We start from the raw sequence: 18,610 nt of genomic DNA, 5'->3' as shown, positions 1-18,610 counted from the left end.
CCTCTGCCTGTCCCTGTCCCCATCCCCGTCCCTGTCCCTGTCCCTGTCCCCATCCCCGTGTGTCCAGCTGTCCATCCACGAGCGCGAGGATGACCCTCAGGGTCACCTGCTGGTGATGAAGGGAGCTCCGGAGCGCATCCTGGATCGCTGCTCGCGCATCCTGCTGCAGGGCCAGGAGCAGCCGCTCGACCAGGAGATGCGCGAGGCTTTCCAGAACGCCTACCTCGAGCTGGGGGGGCTCGGAGAGAGGGTCCTGGGTAGGTTTGGGGGTCCTGGAAGTCTCCTCGGGGGATTTTGGGGGAGTCCTGGGGGGATTTGGAGGTCCCTGGGGGGGCCAGAAGGGATCCCAGGGGGATTTGGGGGAGCAACCCCTGGACCAGGAGATGCTTGAGGTCTTCCAGAATGCCTACCTGGAGCTGGAGGGGCTCGGGGAGAGGGTCCTGGGGGATTTGGGGGTCTCAGGGGGGATTTGGATTAGTTCTGGAGGGATTTGGGGTTCCCCAGGGGAACAGAACCTGGGTTAGGAGGAGGAGGAACCTTCCAGAACACCTACCTGGAGCTGCAGGGGCTGGGGGAGAGGGTCCTGGGGGTCCTGGGGTCCTAGGGGGTCTCAGGGGTCTCTGGGGGGATTTGGGGGAGTTCTGGGGGGATTTGGGGGAGCAACCTCTGGACCAGGAGATGCTCAAGGTCTTCCAGAACGCCTGCCTGGAGCTGGGGGGGCTCGGGGAGAGGGTCCTGGGTATGCCTGGGGGATTTGGGGGTGTTCAGGGAGTCCTGGGGGGTCTCAGAGGGTCCTGAGGGGCTGGAAGGGGATCCCAGGGGGATTTGGGGTTCCCCAGGGGAACAGAACCTTCCAGAACACCAGTTCTTGGGGTCCCTGGGAGGTCCCAGGAGTTCTGGGGGTCCCATGGGTGCCCAGCCGGTGCTGGGGGTGTCCTTGGGGTCTGAATGTCCCCTGATGTCCCCAGGGTTCTGTCACCTTTACCTGCCCCCGGACAAGTTCCTGGAGGTGTCCGTGGGGTCTCAATGTCCCCACAATGTCCCCAGGGTTCTGTCACCTGTACCTGCCCCCGGACAAGTTCCCCCGCGGGTTCCGGTTCGACGCCGACGAGGTGAATTTCCCCACGAGTGACCTTTGCTTCGTGGGGCTGATGTCCATGATTGACCCGCCGAGAGCCGCCGTGCCTGACGCCGTGGGCAAGTGCCGGAGCGCCGGCATCAAGGTGGGACCCCGAAACGGAGACTGGGACAGATGGGACCCCAAAACAGAGCCTGGGACAGCTGGGACCCCAAAATAGATCCTTACATCATCCAGGACCCCAAAACACCCTCTGAGCAACAGCCAGGACCCCAAAACAGACCTTGAGATCATCCGGGACCCCAAAATAGATCCTGAGACAAACTGGGACCCCAAAACAGACCCTGAGACCAGCTGGGACCCCAAACCAGAGCCTGAGGTCATCCGGGACCCCAAAATAGAGCCTGAGACAAACTGGGACCCCAAAACAGATCCTGAGCCCAGCTGGGACCCCAAAATACACCCTGAACCACTGAACCACCACAGGACCCCAAAACATCCCCTGAGCTCAACCGGAACCCTAAAATAGCCCCTGAGCACAGCCAGGACCCCAAAACAGATCCTGAACTCACCTGGGACCCCAAAACACCCCTGGAGACCACCTGTCCCCCCCATGTCCCCCCCCCGGCCTGGTTCCCCCATCCCAGGGGTGCTCCCAGGTGTCCCCAGCCCCTGACATCCCCAGGACCCCAAAACACCCCCAGATCTCCCCATGTCCTACAGTGTCCCCACTCCCCAACACTGTCCCCAGGTGCCCACAACCCCCAGCACAGTGACCCCACCTTCCCCAGGTGTCCCCAGGCGCTGACAGTGTCCCCAGGTGTCCCCCAGGTGTCTCCAGGTGTCCCCAGGTGTCCCCAGGTGCTGACAGTGTCCCCAGGTACCCCCAGGTGTCCCCAGGTGCTGACAGTGTCCCCCCGGTGTCCCCAGGTGATCATGGTCACAGGTGACCACCCGATCACGGCCAAGGCCATCGCCAAGGGCGTTGGGATCATCTCGGAGGGCAACGAGACCGTGGAGGACATCGCGGCGCGGTTGAACATCCCTGTCAGCCAGGTGAACCCCAGGTGAGACACGGGGAACCCCAGGTGAGAACCAGGTGAGAACCAGGGGAACCCCAGGTGAGAACCAGGTGAGAACCAGGTGAGAACCAGGTGAGAACCAGGGGAACACCAGGTGAGACATGGTGGAGGGGACACAGGGGAGACACAGGTGAACCCCAGATGAACCCCAGGTGAGACACGGGGGAACAGGTGAGACATGGGGAAGACGCAGGACAGCCCCAGGTGAGACACAGGGGGACAGGTGAGACTCAGGTGACCCCCAGGTGAAACATGGGGGGACACAGGTGAGACTCAAGTGGGACACAGGTGAGACACGGGAGAGACAGGTGAGACATGGGGGGACAGGTGAGACACAGGTGAACCCCAGGTGAACCCCAGGTGAGACATGGGGGAACAGGTGGGACACAGGGGGACAGGTGAGACTCAGGTGAACCCCAGGTGAGACACAGGTGAGACATGGGGGGACACAGGTGAGACACAGGAGAGACAGGTGAGATGCATGGGAGACAGGTGAGACAACAGGGGACAGGTGAGACACAAGGGAACCCCAGGTGAGACATGGGGGAGACACAGGTGAGCCCCAGGGGAACCCCAGGTGAGACACAGGGGGACAGGTGAGACATGGTGGAGACAGGTGCGACACAGGGGAGACATAGAAGAGACACAGGTGACACAGGTGAGATACAGGTGAGCCCCAGGTGAGACATGGGGGAACCCCAGGTGAGACACAGGTGAGCAGAGGAACCCCAGGGGAGCCCCAGGTGAGCCTCAGGTGAGGACCAGGTGAGACAGGTGAGCTCCAGGTTAGACAGGGGAACCCCAGGTGAGCTCCAGGTGAGCTCCAGGTGTGGGGTTTGAGGGTTCTGGGGGTGTCCCGGGAATTTGGGGTGCCCAAGGAGTTGTTCTCCCGGGAATTTTGGGGTTCTGTGACACCCGGGGAGGTCAAGGTGTGTTTGGTGCACGGGTCAGACCTGAAGGATGTGAGCTGGGAACACCTGGGGAGGGGATTTGGGTGGGATTTGGGGTTTTCCAGGGATTTGGGGCTCCCAGGAATTTTGGGGTCCTGGAGGTGTTCTCCCAGGAATTTTGGGGTTCTGACCCCCCGAATTCGTGTGTGGTTCACGGCTCAGACCTGAAGGACATGAGCTCGGAGCAGGGAAGGAGATTTGGGGACGATCCCAGGATTGATCCCAAGGGTGATCCCAGGGATTTTGGGGTCCTGATGGAGTTCTCCCGGGAATTTTGGGGTTCTGGGGGTGTTCTCCTGGGAATTTTGGGGTTCTGACCCCCCGAATTCCTCCCAGGGGAGGCTAAGGCACAGCTCAGACCTGAAGGACATGAGCTGGGAACACCTGGGGAGGGGATTTGGGGTTTTTGAGGGATTTGGGCCTCCTAGGAATTTTGGGGTTCTGATGGAGTTCTCCCAGGAATTTTGAGGTCCTGGGGGTGTTCTCCTGGGAATTTGGGGGTTCTGACCCCCCGAATTCATGCATGGTTCATGTCTCAGACCTGAAGGACATGAGCTCGGAGCAGGGGAGGGGATCTGGGGAGGATCCCAGGGATTTGGAGATCCTGGGGGTAATCTGGGGAATTTTGGGGTCCCGATGGAGTTCTCCTGGGAATTTTGGGGTTCTGGAGGTGTCCTCCCGGGAATTTTGGGGTTCTGACCCCCGTGACCCCCCAGGGAGGCCAAGGCGTGTGTGGTGCATGGGTCAGACCTGAAGGACATGAGCTGGGAACACCTGGGGAGGAGATCTGGGGTTTTCCAGGAATTTTGGGGTCCTGGAGGTGTCCTCCCGGGAATTTTGGGGTTCTGACCCCTGTGACCCCCCAGGGAGGCCAAGGCGTGCGTGGTCCATGGGTCAGACCTGAAGGACATGAGCTCGGAGCAGCTGGACGAGATCCTGAGGAATCACACCGAGATCGTCTTCGCCAGAACGTCACCGCAGCAGAAACTGATCATCGTGGAGGGCTGCCAGCGACAGGTGACACCGCCTGGCCTGTCACCTGTGTCACTGTGTCACCTGTGTCACTGTGCCACCTGTCACCTGTGCCGCCTGTACCACCTGTGTCACCTGTCATCTGTCACTGTGTCACCTGTGCCATTGTGTCATTGTGTCACCTGTCACCTGCGCCACCTGTGTCACATTGTCACCTGTGTCACCTGTCACTGTGTGACTGTGTCACCTGTGTCACTCTGCCACTAGTGCCACTGTGTAATTGTGTCACCATGTCACTGTGTCACTCTGCCACCTGTACCACCTCTGTCACCTGTGTCACCGTGTCACTGTGTAACTGTGTCACCTGTGTCACCTGTGCCACCTGTGTCACCTGTGTCACCTGTGTCGCTGTGTCACTGTGTCACCTGTGTCACTGTGTCACCTGTGTCACCGTGTCACCTCTGTCACTGTGTCACTGTGTCACCTGTGCCACTGTGTAATTGTGTCACTGTGTCACCTGTACCACCTGTGTCACCTGTGTCACCGTGTCACTGTGTCACTGTGTAACTGTGTCACCTGTGTCACCTCTGTCACTGTGTCACCTCTGTCACTGTGTCACTGTGTCACCTGTGTCACTGTGTCATTGTGTCACCTGTGTCACCTGTCACCTGTATCACCTGTGTCACTGTGTCACCTGTCACCTGTGTCGCTGTGTCACCTGTGTCACCTGTCACTGTGTCACCTGTGTCACCTGTCTCCATATCCCTTCTCTGTCCCATCACCTGTCAGATGTCCTTTGTCACCTGTCCCCTGCCATCCCTGTTCCTTGCTGCTCCCAGTCCTGTGTCCCACACTGTCCCCATCCTCATGTCCCATGGTGTCCCCAGTCCATGTCCCTGGTGTCCCTGGTGTCCCTGGTGTCCCTGGTGTCCCTGGTGTCCCTGTCCTCATGTCCACCATGTCCCCATCCCTGTGGTGTCCCCATAACCCTTGACGTCCCCATCCCCCTGATCTTCCCATGCCCCACGATGTCACCATGCCCCATGGTGTCCCCATCCCCATGGTGACGTCACCATGTCCCCACACCCCACAGTGTCCCCAATACTCCCAATGTCCCCAATGTCCCCAACACACCCAACACCCCTAATGTCCCCAATGTCCCCAATGCCCCGCAATGTCCCCAACAACTCCAGTGCCCCCAATGCTCCCAATGTCCCCAATGTCCCCAATACCCCCAGTGTCCCCAATATCCCTGATGTCCCCAATACCCCCAGTGCCTCCAATGCCCCCAACACCCCCAATGTCCCCATGTCCCCAGGGCGCCATCGTGGCGGTGACAGGTGACGGTGTCAACGACTCGCCGGCGCTGAAGAAGGCGGACATCGGGATCGCCATGGGCATCGCGGGGTCAGACGTGTCCAAGCAGGCAGCAGACATGATCCTGCTGGACGACAACTTCGCCTCCATCGTCACCGGCGTCGAGGAAGGTCGGGGACAGGGACAGGGGTCTGGGGACATTGGGGACATTGGGGGTGTTGGGGGCATTGGGGACACTGGGGATATTGGGGACATTGGGGGAGTTTGGGATTTTGGGGACATTGGGGGTATTTTGGGCATTGGGGGTGTTTGAGACATTGGGAGTGTTGGGGATATTGGGGACATTGGAGATATTATGGGACATTGGGGGCGTTGGGGACATTGGGGACATTGGGGATATTGGGGACATTGGGGACACTGGGGACATTGGGGATATTTGGGACATTGGGGACATTGGGGGTGTTTGGGGACATTGGGGGCATTGGGGACATTGGGGACACTGGGGACACTGGGGACACTGGGGACATTGGGGACACTGGGGACACTGGGGATATTGGGGATATTGGGGATATTGGGGACATTGGGGGTGTTTGGGACATTGGGGTATTGGGGGCATTGGGGGTATGGGGGGTCTTGGGGACCTTGGGAGTGTTGGGGTGTTGGGGGACATTGGAGATATCATGGGACATTGGGGGCATTTGGGACACTGGGGACACTGGGGACATTTGGGATATTGGGGACATAGGGGATATTGGGGACATTGGGGATATTGGGGACATGGGGGATATTGGGGTCATTGAGGATATTGGAGACCTTGGGGGCATTGGGGACATTAGGGATATTGGGGACATTGGGAGTTTTGGGGACACTGGGGGCATTGCAGCCATTGGGGATGTCATGGGACATTTGGGGCATTTAGGGTCACTTTGGGGACATTGGGGATATTGGGGACATTGGGGATATTGGAGACAATGGAGACTTCGAGGGCACTGGGCTCTTTGGGATATTGGGGGCATTGGGGACACTGGGGACACTGGGGATATCATGGGACATTGGGGGCATTGGGGACATTGGGGACATTTGGGGACACTGGGAATATTGAAAGTATTGGCTACACTGGAATCACTGGGGACATTGAAAGCATTGGGGACATTGCGGACACTGGGAGCACTGGGGACATTTGGAGACACTGGAGGTACTGGGGACGTTGGGGACATTTGGAGACACTGGAGGTACTGGGGACATTGGGGACATTTGGAGACACTGGGGACATTGGCATTACTGGAGACATTGGGGGAATTGGAGTCATTGGGGACATTGGGGACAATGGAGGCATTGGAGACATTGGAGTATTGGGGACACTGGGGATATGGGGAACATTGAGGGCACTGGGGACATGTGGGGACATTTGGGGACATGTGGGGACATTTGGGGACATGTGGGGACTGTCCCAGGCCGCCTGATCTTTGACAACCTGAAGAAGTCGATCGCCTACACGCTGACCAGCAACATCCCCGAGATCACCCCGTTCCTGCTGTTCATCATCGCCAACATCCCGCTGCCGCTGGGGACAGTGACAATCCTGTGCATCGACCTGGGCACCGACATGGTGAGGGAAAGTGACAAAGCCACCCCAAAGCCATCCCAATCAACCCCAAAGCCATCCTAGAGATCCCAAATCCATCCCAGAGATCCCAAATCCCGCTGCCGCTGGGGACAGTGACCATCCTGTGCATCAACCTGGGCACCGACATGGTGAGGGACATTGACAAAGCCACCCCAAATCCACCCCAAATCCATCCCAGGAACCCCAAATCCATCCCAGAGATCCCAAATCCATCCTAGAGACCCCAAATCCACCCCAAATCCCGCTGCCGCTGGGGACAGTGACCATCCTGTGCATCGACCTGGGCACCGACATGGTGAGGGACAAATCCACCCAAATCCACCCCGAATCCACCCCAGAGATCCCAAATCCATCCCAGAGATCCCAAATCCATCCTAGAAACCCCAAATCCATCCCAGAGATCCCAAATCCACTCCAAATCCCGCTGCCCCTGGGGACAGTGACCATCCTGTGCATCGACCTGGGCACTGACATGGTGAGGGACAGTGACAAAGCCACCCCAAAGCCACCCCAAATCCATCCCAGGAACCCCAAATCCATCCCAGAGATCCCAAATCCATCCCAAATCCCGCTGCCGCTGGGGACAGTGACAATCCTGTGCATCAACCTGGGCACCGACATGGTGAGGGACAGTGACAAAGCCATCCCAGAGATCCCAAATCCATCCCAAATCCATCCCAGAGATCCCAAATCTACCCCAAATCTATCCTAGAAACCCCAAATCCACCCCAAATCCACCCAAATCCACCCAAATCCATCCCAAATCCCGCTGCTGCTGGGGACAGTGACAATCTTGTGCATCGACCTGGGCACCGACATGGTGAGGGACAGTGACAAAGCCACCCCAAAGCCATCCCAATCAACCCCAAATCCATCCCAGAGATCCCAAATCCATCCTAGAAACCCCAAATCCACCCCAAATCCCACTGCCCCTGGGGACAGTGACAATCCTGTGCATCAACCTGGGCACCGACATGGTGAGGGACAGTGACAAAGCCATCCCAAAACCATCCCAAATTCATCCCAAATCCATCCCAAATCCACCCCAAATCCACCCCAAATCCATCCCAAATCCACCCCACATCCCCTGCCCCTGGGCATTGTCACCATCCCATGACATGGGACATTGGGTGACATACACAGAGGTGACAGTGAGTGACACTGGAGTGACACAGGGATGACAGTGGGTGACATTGGGTGGCAGCGGGTGACACAGGGTGACACTCGAGTGCCATGGGGGTGACACAGGGTGACATTGGGTGCCATGGGGGTGCCATGGGAGTGACTCTGGGTGACACTGGGTGACTCTGGGTGGCACTGGCTGCCACAGGGGTGACACTGGGTGGCACTGGGTGGCACTGGGTGACAGTGGCTAGCACAGGGATAACACTGGGTGACACTAGGTGACAGAGGGTTGACATTCAAATGCCACAAGGGTGAAACAGAGTGACACAGGGGTGACTCTGGGTGACACTGGGTGACTCTGGGTGGCACTGGGTGACAGTGGCTAGCACAGGGGTAACACTGGGTGACAAAGGGATGACATTTGAATGTCATGGGGGTGCCACTGGGTGCCACTGGGTGCCACTGGGTGACACAGGGGTGACACTGGGTGACTCCGAGTGGCACTGGGTGACAGTGGCTAACACAGAGATGACGCTGGGTGACACAAGGGTGTCATTTGAGTGCCACAGGGGTGGCTCTGGGTGGTTCTGAGTGACTCTGAGTGGCACTGGGTGACACAGGGCGACACAGAGGTGCCCCAGGGTGACACGGCTGTCCCCTCAGGTCCCTGCCATCTCGCTGGCCTACGAGGCGGCCGAGAGTGACATCATGAAGCGCCAGCCGCGGAACCCTCGGAGTGACAAACTGGTCAACGAGAGGCTCATCAGCATGGCCTACGGCCAGATCGGTCAGTGGTCACTCACTGGTCACCTGGGGTCATCAGCATGGCCTACAGCCAGATCGGTATGGGGTCATCAGGGGTCATCAGGGGTCAGTCAGGGTCATCAGCATGGCCTATGGCCAGATCGGTCAGTGGTCATCCAGGGGTCACTCAGGGGTCAGCAGTGGTCATCAGGGGTCACCTGGGGTCATCAGCATGGCCTACAGCTAGATTGGTCAGCGGTCACTCACTGGTCACCTGGGGTCATCAGGGTCATCCAGGGGTCAGCAGGGGTCATCAGCATGGCATACGGCCAGATCGGTCAGCGGTCATTCATGGGTCACTCAGGGTCATCAGTGGTCATCAGGGGTCATCAGGGGTTATCAACATGGCCTACGGCCAGATCGGTCAGTGGTCATCCATGGGTCATCAGGGCTCATCATGGTCATCAGGGGTCATCAGGGGTCACCTGGGGTCATCAGGGGTCATCAGCATGGCCTACAGCCAGATTGGTCAGCAGTCATCCATGGGTCACTCAGGGTCATCAGGGGTCACCTGGGGTCATCAGCATGGCCTACGGCCAGATCAGTCAGTGGTCACTCACTGGTCATCAGGGGTCATCAGCATGGCCTATGACCAGATCGGTCAGTGGGCAGCAGGGGTCAGTGGTGGTCATCAGTGGTCATCAGGGGTCAGTGGTCATCAGCATGGCCTACAGCCAGATTGGTCAGGGGTCATCAGGGGTCATCAGGGGTCATCAGGGGTCACCTGGGGTCATCAGGGGTCATCACTGGTCATCAGGGGTCGTCAGGGGTCACCTGGGGTCATCAGGGGTCATCAGCATGGCCTACAGCCAGATCGGTCAGTGGTCAGCAGGGGTCACTCAGGGTCATCAGGGGTCACTCAGGGTCATCATGACCATCAGCCAGATCGGTCAGTGCAGGGTCCTGGCTGATCCCAAATCCCACGGCTCTGACCCCACAGGGATGATCCAGGCCCTCAGTGGGCTCTTCCCCATGGCTCTGACCCCAATCCTGACCCCAATCCCACAGTTCTGACCCCAATCCCACAGTTCTGACCCCAGTCCTGACCCCAATCCCGACCCCACAGGGATGATCCAGGCCCTCGGTGGGCACTTCACCATGGTTCTGACCCCAGTCCTGACCCCAACCCTGCTGTTCTGACCCCAATCCCATGGTTCTGACCCCACAGGGATGATCCAGGCTCTGGGAGGGTTCTTCCCCATGGTTCTGACCCCAATCCTGCTGTTCTGACCCCAATCCCGATCCCGACCCCACAGGGATGATCCAGGCCCTCGGCGGGTTCTTCACCTATTTCGTGATCCTGGCCGAGAACGGATTCCTGCCGGGAACTCTGCTGGGGATTCGCCTGGCCTGGGATGATCGCTCCAAGAACGACCTGGAGGATTCCTACGGCCAGGAGTGGGTGAGGAACCCTAAAACTGACCCTAAACTGACCCTACACAGACCCTGAAACTAACCCTACACACCCCCTTACACACACCTTACACACACCATACACCCTGGGATGATCACTCCAAGAACGACCTGGAGCATTCCTACGGCCAGGAGTGGGTGAGGAACCCTAAAACTGACCCTACAGTGACCCTAAACTGACCCTACAGTGGCCCTAAGATGACCCTAAACTGACCCTACAGTGACCATACACAGACCATACACAGACCATACACTGACCCTAAACTGATCCTACACTGACCCTAAAAGTGACCCTACACTGACCATACACTGACCCTACACTGACCCTACACTGACCCTACACAGCCCTTACACACCACTTCCACCCCCATTCCTGCCCCATTTCCACCCCGTTTCCACACCTGTTTCCGCCCCATTTCCATATTCATTTCAACCCCATTTTCCCCCATTCCTGCTCCATTTCCACCCCATTTACTCACAGTTTACTCCCAGTTTCTGCCCCATTTCCTGCCTCATTTCCACACCCATTTACTCCCAGTTTACTCCTGGTTTCTGCTCCATTTCCTGCCCCATTTCCACCCTGTTTCACTCCCCATTTCCACCCCATTTACTCCCAGTTTACTCCTGGTTTCTGCCCCATTTCCCACCCCATTTCCCCCATTTACTCACAGTTTACTCACAGTTTACTCCTGGTTTCTGCCCCATTTCCTGCCCCATTTCCCCCATTCCCACCCATTCCCACCCATTTACTCCCAGTTTACTCCCAGTTTACTCCTGGTTTCCCCCCCATTTCCCCCCCATTTCTTCCCCATTTACTCACTGCTCACTCCCAGTTTCTGCCCCGTTTGCTGCCTCATTCCCACACCATTTACTCCCGGTTTCCTCCCGGTTTCCTCCCAGTTTCTGCCCCATTTCCTCCCTATTTCACTCCCCATTTCCGCCCCATTTACTCACAGCTCACTCCCAGTTTCTGCCCCATTTCCTGCCTCATTCCTACACCCCTTTACTCTCAGTTTACTCCTGGTTTCTCCCCCATTTCCCCCCATTCCCACGCCATTTACTCCCAGTTTACTCAGGGTTTGCTCCCAGTTTACTACCGGTTTCCTCCTGGTTTCCTCCCGGTTTCCTCCCAGTTTCCTCCCAGTTTCCTCCCTGTTTACTCCTGGTTTCCTCCTGGTTTCCTCCCAGTTTACTCCCGGTTCACTCCCAGTTTCCTCGCCACTTACTCCCGGTTTCCTCCCTGTTTCCTCCCTGTTTACTCCCAGTTTCCTCCCGGTTTCCTCCCCCATTTCCCCCCATTTACTCCTGGTTTCCTCCTGGTTCACTCCCAGTTTCCTCGCCACTTACTCCCAGTTTCCTCCTGGTTTCCTCCCTGTTTACTCCCTGTTTAGTCCCAGTTTCCTCTCCCATTTACTCCTGGTTTCCCCCTGTTTACTCCTGGTTTCCTCCTGGTTTCCTCCCAGTTTACTCCCGGTTCACTCCCAGTTTCCTCGCCACTTACTCCCGGTTTCTTCCCTGTTTACTCCCGGTTTCCTCCCCCATTTCCCCCATTTCCTCCTGGTTTCCTCCCTGTTTCCTCCCGGCTTACTCCTGGTTTACTCATGGTTTACTCCCGGTTTACTCCCAGTTTCCTCGCCACTTACTCCCGGTTTCCTCCCTGTTTACTCCCAGTTTAGTCCCGGTTTCCTCCCCCATTTCCCCATTTACTCCTGGTTTCCTCCCTGTTTACTCCTGGTTTCCTCCCGGTTTCCTCATGGTTTACTCCCGGTTTACTCCTGGTTTACTCACGGTTTACTCCCGGTTTACTCGCGGTTCCCCCGCTCCCGGCAGACGTACGAGCAGCGCAAGGTGGTGGAGTTCACGTGTCACACGGCGTTCTTCGCCAGCATCGTGGTGGTGCAGTGGGCAGACCTGATCATCTGCAAGACACGCCGCAACTCCGTGTTCCAGCAGGGCATGAAGTCAGGAAAAACACCCCAAAATCACCCCAAAAATATCCAAAAATCATCCCAAAATCACACCAAAATCCTACCCAAAATTACCCCAAAATCATCCCAAAATCCCACCCCAAAATACCTCCAACTCCGTGTTCCAGCAGGGCATGAAGTGAGGAAAAACACCCCAAAATAGCCCAAAATCGCCCCAAAAATACTCCAAAATCCCACCCCAAAATACCCCAAAATCACCCCAAAAATCACCCCAAAACCCCACCCAGAAATACCCCAAAATCACCCCAAAATTCCACCCAGAAATACCCCAAAGTCATCCCAAAATCATCCTAAAATCCTACCCAAAATTACCCCAAAATCATCCCCAAATCCTGCCCAAAAATACTCAAAAATCCTGCTCAGAAATAACCTAAAATCACCCCAAAATACCTCCAACCCCGTCTTCCAGCACCCCAAAATCACCCAGAAATCCTACCCAAAATACCCCAAAATCCTATTCAGAAATGCCCCAAAATCATCCTAAAATCACCCAAAACTTGCTGCAGCTACCTGTTCCAGCAGGGCATGAAGTGAGGAAAAACACCCCAAAATACCCCAAAATCACCCCAAAAATCACCCCAAAACCCCACCCAGAAATACCCCAAAATCACCCCAAAATCCTACCCAAAAATACCCCAAAATCACCCCAAAATCCTACCCAAAAACACCCCAAAATACCCCAAAAATACCCAAAAATCCTACCCAAAATTACCCCAAAATCATCCCAAAATCCCACCCAAAAATGTCCAAAAATCACCCCAAAAATACTCCAAAACCTTATCCAGAAATAACCCAAAATCACACCAAAAATGCCCCAAAATCATCCTAAAATCACCCAAAACTTACTGCAACTCCGTGTTCCAGCAGGGCATGAAGTGAGGAAAAACACCCCAAAATACCCAAAAATAACCCCAAAATACCCAAAAGTATCCCAAAATCATCCCAAAATCCCACCCCAAAATACCTCCAACTCCGTGTTCCAGCAGGGCATGAAGAGCGGAAAAACACCCCAAAATCCTACCCAAAACCACCCCAAAATACCCCAAAATCACCCCAAAAATTCTCCAAAATCCTATCCAAAAGTACCCCGAAATCATCCCAAAATCCTACCCAAAAATCCCACCCCAAAATCATCCCAAAATCCCACCCAAAAACACCCCAAAATCACCCAAACATCATCCTAAAATCCCACCCCAAAATACCTTCAACTCGGTGTTCTAGCAGGGCATGAAGTGAGGAAAACCACCCCAAAATACCCCAAAATCCCACCTAAAAATACCCCAAAATCATCCCAAAATTCCACCCAAAAATGCCCCAAAATCACCCCAAAAATGCCCCAAAGGCACCCCAAAATCCTACCTAAAAATACCCCAAAATCACCCAAAAATCCCCCCAAAATCCCACCCAAAAATATCCTAAAATCCTATTCAGAAATAACCCAAAATCATTCCAAAATGCCACCCAAAAATACCCCAAAATCATCTCAAAACCACCCAAAAATGTCAAAAAATCACCCCAAAAATACTCCAAAATCCTATCCAGAAATAACCCAAAATCACCCCAAAATCCTACCCAAAAATCTCACCCAAAAATACCCCAAAATCATCCCAAATCTCCACCCAAAAATAACCCAAAGTCACCCCAAAAATACTCCAAAATCCTATTCAGAAATAACTTAAATCACCCCAAAATCCTATCCAAAAATGCCCCAAAATCCGACCCGAAAATACACTAAAATCCTATCCAGAAATACCCCAAAATCCCACAAAACATCCCCTAAAACTGCCATAAAACTGCCCCAATCTTCCTCCAAAACCTCTCCAAAACCCTCCCACCCCAAAAAAACCCCAAATCCCCCAAACCCCAAAACTCCAGAACCCACTGAAAAAAAACCCAAAACCCAAAAAACCTCCCCTAAAACTGCCATAAATCTCCCCCAAAACCTCCTCCAACCCCTCGCCCCACCCAAAAAAACCCCAAATCCCCCAAAACCTGAAAAACCTCCCCTAAAAGAAACCCAAATCCCAAAACCCCGTAACTCCAGAACCCACTGAAAAACCCCAAAACCCCAAAAAAACTCCACAGTTTCCCCTAAAACTGCCCTAAAACTGCCCCAATCTCCTCCCCCAATGCCTCCCACCCCAAAAAAACCCCAAATCCCCAAACCCCAAAACTCCAGAACCCACTGAAAAACCCCAAACCCCAAAAAACCCCCAAATCCCAAACCCACAGAACCCAACGAAAAACCCCAAACCCCAAAAAAAACCTCTTCTAAAACCTCCCTAAAACTGCCCCAATCTCCTCCCCAAACTCCCCCAAACCCTCCTCCCACCCCAAAAAACCCCAAAGCCCAAACCCTAAAACCCCAAAACTCCAGAACCCACCAAAAAACCCAAACCCAAAAAAACCTCCCCCAAAAAAACCCCAAATCCCAAAACCCTAAAACCCCAAAACTCCACCAAAAAACCCCAAAACCCCACAAAACCTCCCCTAAAACTGCCCCAAAACTGCCCCAATCTCCTCCCCAAACCCCTCCAACCCCCCAAAAAACCCCAAAACCCCAAATGTTTTAGGAACAAGATCCTGATTTTCCCAAACACCCCTAAAATCCCCCAAAATACTCCAACATCCCAAAAGAAACCTAAACCCCCCAAAACCCCAAATCTCCCCAAAACCCCAAAACTCCAGAACCCACCAAAAAACCCCAAAACCCCCAAAACCTGCCCTAAAACTGCCCCAATCTTCCCCCAAAACTTCCAACCACTCCTCTCACCCCAAAAAAACCCCAAATCCCCAAAACCCACCGAAAAACCCCAAAACCCAAATAATCTCCCCTAAAAAACACCCAAATCCCCCAAATCCCAAAACCTTAAAATCCCAAAACTCCACCAAAAAAACCCAAAACCCAAAAAAACCTCCCCCCAAAAAACCCAAATCCCCCAAATCCCAAAACCCCGTAACTCCAGAACCCACTGAAAAACCCCAAAACCCCAAAAAAACTCCACAGTTTCCCCTAAAACTGCCCCAATCTCCTCCCCAAACCCCTCCTACCCCAAAAACCCCCAAATCCCCAAATCCCAAAACCCAGAACCCACAAAATACCCCAACATCCCAAAAGAAACCTAAACCCCCAAAACCCCAAATCTCCCCAAACCCCAAAACCCCAGAACCCACCAAAAACCCCAAAACCTCCTCCCTAAAAAACACCCAAATCCCCAAATCCCAAAACCCCCAAACCCCAAAACCCACCAAAAACCCCCAAACCCAAAAAAACCTCCCCTAAAACTACCCTAAAACTGCCCCAATTTCCTCCCCAAACCCCTCCAACCCCCCAAAAAACCCCAAATCCCAAAATCCCAAAACCCCAAAACTCCAGAACCCAACGAAAAACCCCAAAACCCACCAAAAAACCCCAAAACCCCCCAAAACTGCCCCAATCCCTCCCCAAACCCCTCCAACCCCAAAACCCAAATCCCAAAACCCCAAAACCCAGAACCCACTGAAAAACCCCCAAATCCCTCAAAACCTCCCTAAAACTACCCCAAAACTGCCCCAATCTCCTCCCCAAACCCCTCCAACCCCCCAAAAAACCCCAAAAACCCCAAAAACCCCAAAACCCCCAAAAACCCCAAAACCCCCAAAAACCCCAAATGTTTTAGGAACAAGATCCTGATTTTCGGGCTGCTGGAGGAAACGGCGCTGGCAGCGTTCCTGTCCTACTGCCCGGGCATGGGGGTGGCGCTGCGCATGTACCCCCTGAAGTGAGCAAACCCCAAATCCCGACCCCAAATCCCCCAAATCCCCCAAATCCCCGAGTTTATGGGGTTTTTGTCCCCAATTTAGGGTCACGTGGTGGTTCTGCGCTTTCCCCTATTCGCTGCTGATCTTCGCCTACGATGAGGTCAGGAAGCTCATCCTGCGGCGATACCCGGGAGGTGAGGAAACCCCAAAAATGGGGGAAATCCCAAAATAATGGGGGAAACGATATGGGGGAAACCCCAAAGAATGGGGGGAAAACCCTAAAATATGGGGGAAACCCCAAAAATATGGGGGAAAACCCTAAAACATGGGGGGGAAACACCAAACACCATAATATGGGGGAAACCCCAAAAAATATGGGGGAAACACAAAAATACGGGGGAAACCCCAAAGAATGGGGGAAACCCCAAAAATATGGGGGAACACGAAAAATATGGGAGGAAAACCCCAAAAATGGGGGAGAACCTCAAAAATATGGGGGGAAACCCAAAAAATAGGGGGAAAAACCCCAAAAGTGGGGGGAAAACCCAAAGAATGGGGGGAAAACCCTAAAATATGGGGCGGGAAACCAAAATATGGGGGAAAATCCCAAAAAAATGGGGTAAAACCTAAAAAATGTGGGTGAAAATCCAAGAAAATGGGGAAAAAAAACCTCCAAAAAATATGGGGAAAACCCCAAATAATGGGGGGAAACCCCTAAAATATGGGGGAAGCACCAAAAATATGGGAAAAATCCCAAAATAATGGGGGAACCCCAAAGAATGGGGGGAACCACAAAAATATGGGGGAAACCCCAAAATAATGGGGGAAACCCCAAAAAGTGGGGGGAAAACCCTAAAACGTGGGGAAAATCCCAAAAATATGGGGGGGAAGCCCAAAAAAATGGGGAGGAAAACACTAAAATATGGGGGGAAAACCTAAAAAAATGGGGGAAATCCCAAAAGTATGGGGGGGAAACACCATAATATGGGGGAAACCCCAAAAATATGGGGGAAACCTAAAAATATGGGGGGGAACACCATAATATGGGGGAAACCCAAAAAATATGGGGGGGAAAACCCCAAAGACTGGGGGGAACCCCAAAAATATGGGGGAAACACCAAAAATATGGGAGGAAAACCCCAAAAATGGGGGAGAACCTCAAAAATATGGGGGAAAACCCAAAAAATAGGGGGAAAAACCCCAAAAGTGGGGGGAAAACCCAAAGAATGGGGGGAAAACCCTAAAATATGGGGCGGGAAACCAAAATATGGGGGAAATCCCCAAAAAATGGGGTAAAACCTAAAAAATATGGGTGAAAATCCAAGAAAATGGGAAAAAAACCCTCAAAAATATGGGAGAAACCCCTAAAATATGGGGGAAACACCAAAATATGGGGGAAAACCTAAAAAAATGGGGGGAAACCCAAAAATATGGGGGAAAATCCCAAAAGTGGAGGGAAAACTTTAAAAAGTGGGGGAAAACCCAAAAATATGGGGGGAAAACCCTAAAACATGTGGGGAAAACACAAAAAAATGGGGGAAACAAAAGGGAAACCCCAAAAATGGGAGAAAAAAATTAATGGGAATCCCAAAAAAAGGGAAACCAAAGAATGGAAACCCCAAAAAAACGGGGGAAAAAATGGGAAAACCCAAAAAATGAGAGAACAAAATTAATGGGAATCCCAAAAATGGTAAAAAAAAAAATATAGGGAAACCATTGAATGGAAACCCAAAAAAATGGGGAAAAATGGGAAAACCCGGAAATGGGAGAACAAAATTAATGGGAATCCAAAAATAATTTTTTATGGGAAACCCCAAAACCAGGGAAGACCCCAAAAATCCATCTCGGAAGGAATTTGGGGGGCTCGGGGGGGTTTGGGGTCGCTGACCCCACAATTCCCCCCTGACGCCTCTCCCCTGTTTTGCAGGTTGGGTGGAGAAGGAAACCTATTACTGACCCTAAAACCCCAAAACCCCAAAACCCCAAAACCCCAAAAACCCCAAAACCCCAAAACTAACCCGGGGGAGGGGCGAGCGGAAACCTCCTGCAGAGCAATAAACCAGTTTAACCCCAACGTGTACTGGGAGGGACTGAGAATGAACTGGGATGGGATTGGGAGGGAACTGGGATGGACTGGGATTAAACTGGGATGGACTGGGAGTAAACTGGGAGGGACCGGGAATGGACTGGGATGGACTGGGAGGGACTGGGATGGGATTGGGATGGAGTGGGGATGAACTGGGAAAAACTGGGATGGACTGGGAGGGAACTGGGATGGACTGGGAAGAACTGGGTTTAAACTGGGATGGACTGGAATGGGGTTGGGAGGGACTGGGATGGACTGGGATGGATTGGGATGGACTGGGATTGAACTGGGATGGACTGGGAATGAACTAGGATGGAACTGGGATGGACTGGGATGGACTGGGATTAAACTGGGATGGACTGGGATGGACTGGGAATGAGCTGGAATGGACTGGGATGGACTGGGAATGGACTGGGAGGGAGTGGAA

General features: G+C 53.8%; 1 protein-coding gene across 1 annotated transcript; it reads left to right on the top strand.

The window, feature by feature from the left end:
- Positions 1-6: 6 nt before the first annotated feature.
- Positions 7-18,171, top strand: LOC146427223 (sodium/potassium-transporting ATPase subunit alpha-2). The gene is made up of 12 exons (XM_085082270.1): positions 7-257; positions 1,048-1,223; positions 2,009-2,145; positions 3,977-4,127; positions 5,401-5,569; positions 6,854-7,008; positions 8,815-8,938; positions 10,212-10,357; positions 12,199-12,329; positions 16,016-16,117; positions 16,200-16,291; positions 18,025-18,171. The coding sequence occupies exons 1-12, from the start codon at positions 116-118 to the stop codon at positions 18,051-18,053; spliced, it is 1,554 nt and encodes a 517-aa protein (XP_084938396.1). The 5' UTR covers positions 7-115; the 3' UTR covers positions 18,054-18,171.
- The last annotated feature ends 439 nt before the right edge of the window (positions 18,172-18,610 follow it).

This window comes from Lichenostomus cassidix, chromosome 25, assembly GCF_008360975.1.
Source record: "Lichenostomus cassidix isolate B80296 chromosome 25, HeHo_3.0, whole genome shotgun sequence".
Lineage (NCBI taxonomy): Eukaryota > Metazoa > Chordata > Aves > Passeriformes > Meliphagidae > Lichenostomus > Lichenostomus cassidix.
This window is presented reverse-complemented; position numbering and strand designations above follow the sequence as displayed.